The following is a 6,913-nucleotide window of genomic DNA, read 5'->3' as shown; positions in this document are numbered from 1 at the left end:
CAGAGCAAACTAATTTATGTAGTAGCCAAATCTCTCGCTCACAACTTTAATGCCAGTCGCTCACAAAGTAGAATTTTTGCTCACAAGACTCCACAGCTTAGGGAGAGCACTGGTGCCCACCCACCCACGCCCTCCAATATAGCAGTGGAGGAGAGAAGCAGGCAGTTGAGGGAAGCAAGTCAAAACGAGCTCTGACTTCTCCTTGACTACTTGTGGTGGCCACTGACCCATTTTCTTCCGGGCTTTGGGATTACTATGGGATCCCAATAGGCTGACTTGGATGTCATCTTTTTTTCCTGATGTCTCTGATTTCTTTTGGGTTTTGGTTCTACTCCTTGGATTTTCTTTTTATTTATGTGTGGCCTGCCCTTAGCTATAAGAGAGCAACAGCAGCTACAGCAGTATTAATGACAATATTTACACTGTGCGGTGGCTCAACTGATTAAGACGCTGAACTGCAGGCTGTGGAAGGTCAGTAGTTCAGCAGTTCAAGACCTGGGTGCCGCATGACGGAGTGAGCTCCCGTCTCTAGTTCCAGCTCCTGCCAACCTAGCAGTTCGAAAGCAAGAAATTGCAAGTAGATCAATAGGTACCACTTCGGTGGGAAGGGAACAGCGTTCCGTGCGCCTTGGTGTTTAGTCATGCCGGCCACAGGACCACGGAAACGTCTTCGGACAGCGCTGGCTCTTCGGCTCTGAAACGGAGATGAGCACCGCAACCCTAGAGTCGGACTCGACTGGCTTTCGAGCAAGGGAACCTTTACCTTAAGAGATCAACGAGAGCTTTGCACACGGGGCCAGACCACAAACATAGCCAATAGTGTTTGTGTGTGTGCAGGGAGTTGCAGAAAAAGTGGCTGACATTAGGAGGTCAGATCACCAGCCTCCAGGTTGGGCCTGGAAATCTTCCAGAATTACAACAGATCTCCAGATGACAGAGATGAGTTCCCCTGGAGAAAATGGCAGCTTTTCAGGGAGTGCACTCTATGGCATTATACCCTGCTGAGGTCCATCCCCTTCCCGAACTACACCCTTCCCAGGCTCTGCCCCCCAAATCTCCAGGAATTTCCCAAGCTGAAGTTGGCAACCCTAGTAGAAGGGTTAGCCCCCTCCCCGTGGTGGGCAGTTCTCTGCTGAGGCAGTTTGCAATGGAGTAGAAGCTGCCGTTGTATTCTTGCACACAGGCTGAAGTATAGTATGTAGCTTGGTTCTCAGTTATCCTTAGAATGTTGTTGGTCAGTCACATTACCCACAACACACCACAGTTTGGGGTGGGGAGGGGTGAAGCAGGGCTGGAGGCCGAATCCCACATTAAAGATTTCTGCCTGGACTCTGATCCTTCCCAAACATTTCAATAATTTTTTCCCACCTTGTGCCACAATCGGGAGAAACAGCACAAAATTAAGAAAGCCCCAGATGGCAACACTTTTCTTTCTACTGCCCTCCACTTCTCAGGCTGCATTGCTGAAAATTAAAAGCTAATTTCCCCCAACTGTTCCCTCTACGCTCCACTTGATTTGTTTTTTAGCATGGGATAAAAATAGCTCCACGATGATTGGGATCACCAACAGGAAAGTCGGATGATTACAGGCACGGGCCAGGTTTCAAACCTCAGAGGTACGCTGATTGAAGGAAATGGCGCCTCATTAGTCAACAAACCCCTAGGAACGTGGGGAAGAGCCACTCGTATTCACAGGCAAGTAGAGAGCTAAGTGCCACCAAGGATGTTATAAATAAGCTGCTTTGGTGCACATTAATCTTAAGATCTTTTTAAAAACCAGAGATGTGTAAAACTAGTAAAGCTTTGTTTAGACCAGACTTCTGCTCTGTTTACATATTCAAGGGGTAAGTCGGTGGCTGAAATGCATTGAGAGTTTACAACCACAGACAAGACTGAGAGCTCCTGACCTGCCTCTCTTTCCGTTCCAGTATAAACAGTCAGGTTAATAACAGCAGGCTTGCTATTTTTTTGGGACGGACATCACGTTGTTCTGTGGTGGCCTGAATATAACTCTATATTATCAAAACAGCAATGTGACCAATACAATCAGGAATTCCTTGTTTGTGTAGATGGGGTGGTTGCCTTGGAACAAAAGTCCTGGGAATTGTGATTGTATAATCAAGCCCTCGAGGTGTCATACAGACACTTAAACAGCAAACGGCCCAGGGCAGATGTCATAGCGACGCCAGGCAAAGCATGGAAACCCATATCTATCCTAGAGAGCCAGTTTGGTGTTGTGGTTAAGTGGCTCTAATCTGGGAGAACCGGGTTTGATTCCCTACTCCTCCACTTGCAGCTGCTGGATGACCTTAGGCAAGCCATAGTTCTGTCAGAGCTGTTCTCTCAAGGACAGTTCTGGGAAGAGCTCTCTCAGCCCTGCCTCCCTCACAGGGTGTCTGCTGTGGGGAGGGGAAGGGAAAAGAGTTTGTAAGCCGCTCTGAGACTCTGAGTGAAGGGCGGGGTACAAATCCAATCTCCTCCTCCTCCTTCTTCATAGGGGATCCTGCCCACTCCCTCCTCGGAGCCTCACCACTGACTTATGGTGACCCCATAGGGTTTTCAAGGCAAGAGATGTTCAGAGGTGGTTTGCTTGCCTGCCTCCACGTCATGACCAGTGTTCCCTCTAAGCTGAGTTAGTGTGAGCTAGCTCACAGTTTTTTAACCTCCAGCTCACACATTTTTGTCTTAGCTCAGGAAGGATGGCTCCAGGGCAAGCTAATTTATGCAGTAGCCAAATCACTTGCTCAGAACTCTAATGCCAGTAGCCCACAAAGTAGAATTTTTACTCACAAGACACCACAGCTTAGAGGGAACATTGGTCATTGACCCTGGTATTCCCTGGTGGTCTCCCTTCCAAATACTAGCCAAGAGTGACCCTGCTTAGCTTCTGAGATCTGGTGAGATCGGGCTAGCCTGGGCTATCCAGGTTAGAACATTCGTACATGCCTATCCCATATAGAAGCTGGTGGAATAAAAAAAAAACATGGCTCCATTCTTAGCTAGGGACTGAAGTCATGGTGTGAACGAGGTTTACAAGCCGTTAACTTGTATGGTGCATGGTGTATGGGAAGCATGGTGATGAGGGAGTGATGCACCAGAGCCAAAACAGCCTGTGGTAACTAAAATGTGCTCTTCTCCCAATACAGCTGCAAGCTTGAATATTTCAATCATCTAAAGCTTCAGTGTACTAATTGACAAGAGCCAGTTTTAATCAGTTTAAAACTGGCTCCTGCCAATTAATGCACTGAAGCTTTAAACGATCGATATATTCAAGCTTGCAGCCATAGTAAAAATAAACACTCAGATTTATGAGTGACAGGTCTCTGCAGTGAGCATTCATGACAAGCTATCGCAGCATCCCAGACAGGAAGTGGCCAGGTGGTGACACAGTAAAAATCAGAGACTCTGACCCTCAACACCTGGCATGATGTGTGCTAAAATCAACATGCCTGGAGGGGGTGCTGGTATAAGCCTGCTGGCCTCATTCTGCCCCCCCCCCCACGTGCAACCACAGGCTCATAAGCTCAGAGTCTACGTGCATGGCATGTATATGCATGTAGGCCCCTTCCCTCTCATGTATAAACATCCAGCCAAACCTCCTGATGGCCATGCCACCCACCATTTCAGCCAAGGGCAAAGATGTTACAGAGACATTCTAGCAAGGTCTGTAGCCAGGCTGTTCAGTCAAACAATAAACCAGTTCAAGCTCTTTCTACTCTGCTGAGAATGCAGTGTAAACCAGATTGTCCCATACCTTGAGTTCTTGTTTAGGCTCAATGTTTTTAATGGTTGTGAAATAAATATGATGGCCGTATTGGTAGGCGACGAGGTTCTGTTCTAGATGATTCTGGGCAGGTCGCACAAACATCATCCAGTTGCAAAGAGCCTCGCTGGACAGCTCAAACCAGAGATCTTCCTGCAGTTCCCAATCTTTTCGGTCACCCTTCTCGAGGGACACCTGAGACAAAATTTGTAAAAAAAAATTGGGGTCAGGAAGCAATCCTGAAGGGTTTTTTGTCATCTTCTGGGCATGAAACAGTGGTCAACTGCAGGTGTGGAGGGGGAGGTATTTGTGAATTTCCTGCATTGTGCAGAGGGTTGGACTAGATGACCTTGGAGGTTCCTTCCAACTCTATGATTCTATGGAACAAACATAGAATGCAGGGGGGCGGTTTGGCCTGGCATCCCCCTCAATGATCTCTCCTTCCCACCCTACATTTCAATCAATATTTTATGTGATTTTAAATATGTCTTTTATTTTTGGTCTTGTTTTTATGGATTGTTTTTTATAATGTTTTGTTTTAACAGTCACCAGGGCCAGCCTGACTACTAAGCAAAACTAGGCGATCGCCTATGGAACCAGAGTTAGGGGACGCCGAAGAGCCTGTGCGTGCAGAGGGGAGGGGGTACTGCCTTATACAGAGTCAGACTACTGGCCTATCGAGCTTAGGGCTGTCAACATAGGGTTGCCAATCCCCAGGTGGTAACCAGAGGTCTCCTATGATTACAACTGATCTCCAGGCGACAGAGATCAGTTCACTTGGAGAAAATGGCTACGTTGAAAGGTGGGCTCTATGGCATTAGACCTTACTGAAGTCCCTCCCCTCCCCAAACCCCGCCCCCCTCAGGCTCCATTCCCACTCTGCTTGTGCAGAGAACACTACTTTAATTTTGGGGGGATTTAATCCCTCCTGTGTATTTTAAAAAAAAATAAATCAGATTTTTCTGCAAACCAGGGGAGTCTCCCAAGTGTGCAGAAAAATCTCTTTAGCCCATACGTGGCCCCGATCCATGGATATAGATATCCGCAGATGGTGGCCGCAGGTGGCTAAAAGTACATAGGTTGCTTTCCCCTCTCCCCAATATAAAATGCATGGATCTCATCTCCGTAAACGGGGAATGTTTCTATTTTATTTTTAATGTTTAACATTTATAAACATTGACCCTCAGCAATAGGCTGTATTTTGTGATTATTTTGCATGTTATGCACAGGTAAATCCAGTCTGTCATCAAGCCTCCCAAAGCCTCCTCTCCTACTCCACACTGGTTCTCCTCCTTTCTCCTGGCCTTGCAACTCACTTGCTAGAGTGTCATGGCCCAGACAACACAGAGTTTGAGAACCACCATTTGACACAAGCTTTGGGTCTCCTGATTTGAAGGAGAGGTGTACAAATGTCCCGTTTTCAAATCATCTCATAACTGCGGATGGATGATCTGCGTCATCCATCTGACAAAGCAGATTCTACCCTATTAAAGCCCATGGCACAAATAGTTTGTTGGTCTTTCAAGTGCCACAAGATTCTTGTTTGTTTCTGACGATAAGGAAGATAAAGCAGATAAAGGCTACCTGTTAGTCAATGGGATTCTTGCATACAGAAAGGACGGACATTTCTATTACACAGACTATACGAACTGTCTCTCTGACACCAGCATTTGACATGCATTAATATACAGTCACTACCGTTCCCTCTGAGCTGAGTTAGTGTGAGGTAGCGCACAGTTTTTCAGCTTCCAGCTCAAAGATTTTTGTCTTAGGAAGGACGGCTCCAGAGCAAACTAGTTTATGCAGTAGCCAAATGGCTCACTCACAACTTTAATGCCAGTAGCTCACAAAGTAGAATTTTTGCTCACAAGACTCCACGGCTTAGAGGGAGCATTGACAGTCACACTTCCATTTTTTGCCATTTCAGGACTCCGAAAAAGGAAATTAGTGGGCAGAAATTTGCATCTCAAACCACGCAGACTGCACAGCAGACGGCGCACCTTTACCTTTAAATGGATGTAGCAGTCCTTGAGCTCTGACTGCCTGACCAGAGGTCCTTCCACAGGGCCAAACTGTGTGCGCTTCGGAATGCGTCGTTTGGAGAACACTCCTCCCAGGAATCTGTCTATGTAAAGGACCAGGGGGAGGCTGGCTCTCGCTCTTGTTAATACTGGTCGGTTTGGGATCGGGTGCAAGGGTCCGTGCTTGGGGCAAACAGAGGGATGGGCGTTATTACACTCTTCACACCCTGAAACACACAGTTAAAAAAGGATATGAATAAGTGAACGTTACCTCACATTTACTGATACAAAAAAGCAGCAAAGTACACAGCCACTCTGAATCAAATATTTGCTATCCGTGCCCCATGCATTCAGAGTTTTTATGGCTCAGACTACACACGCGACTGGGGATCCGTAGTATAATTTGGGGAAGGAAGGAAGGAAGGAAGGAAGGAAGGAAGGAAGGAAGGAAGGAAGTACACGCGACTGGGGATCCGTAGTATAATTTGGGGAAGGAAGGAAGGAAGGAAGGAAGGAAAGGAAGGAAGGAAGGAAGGAAGGAAGGAAGGAAGGAAGGAAGGAAGGAAGGAAGGAAGGAAGGACAAGTCAGGAGAAAATTACCAAAGACCTAGACAATCAAAACTGTACTTCCTTGGCAACTAAAAGACAGCAGAATAGGCACAAAATAAAGCTCTAGGGGAGGGTGTTATATAAATGAGGCACCCCCATTTGAAAAGCACTGTCCCTGACAGCCATCCAGCTTGGAGCACAGAGCAGGGTTTGAGACAAAAGATCTCCGGTGATAATCAAGAACCCTTCTAGTCAAGTAATCTGGAAGAGCTACCTGGGCCACGATTCTCCGCAATTCTCCAGACCTTCTGCTCTTCTTCAGTCTGAGTTACCCATCCCACAGGCGAGATCACTTGGTTATTCCTTAGTGCTTCTCAGGCACATGGCGTCGTACCAGCACAGCCTGCCTTCTCTGGTTCTGAGCTCTGAAACTTGCGTATGAAACCAACTACTTCACGGATTGCATTGTTTAGGTGTGTGCCCCAGCAGTTCCTTCTCCACCCAGGGTATGAGTGAAGGCATACAGAGCTGGTGTGGCATAGTGGTTTGAGTGCTGCACTAGGATCGGGGAGACCCAGGT

General features: G+C 47.1%; 1 protein-coding gene across 1 annotated transcript in view; it reads right to left on the bottom strand.

The window, feature by feature from the left end:
- The window catches only part of LOC107114338 (PR domain zinc finger protein 10-like), an 87,742-nt gene that overhangs the window by 59,661 nt on the left and 21,168 nt on the right, over positions 1 to 6,913 (bottom strand). Inside the window, 2 exon segments of the mRNA XM_015415784.1 lie at positions 3,755 to 3,958; positions 5,770 to 6,011. Of these exon segments, the coding sequence (XP_015271270.1) occupies positions 3,755 to 3,958; positions 5,770 to 6,011 (446 nt within the window).

This window comes from Gekko japonicus, unplaced genomic scaffold (genome assembly GCF_001447785.1).
Source record: "Gekko japonicus isolate JY-2015 unplaced genomic scaffold, Gekko_japonicus_V1.1 scaffold2196, whole genome shotgun sequence".
Lineage (NCBI taxonomy): Eukaryota > Metazoa > Chordata > Lepidosauria > Squamata > Gekkonidae > Gekko > Gekko japonicus.
The sequence above is the reverse complement of the archived record's forward strand: the minus strand, read 5'-3'. Positions and strand labels throughout refer to the sequence as shown.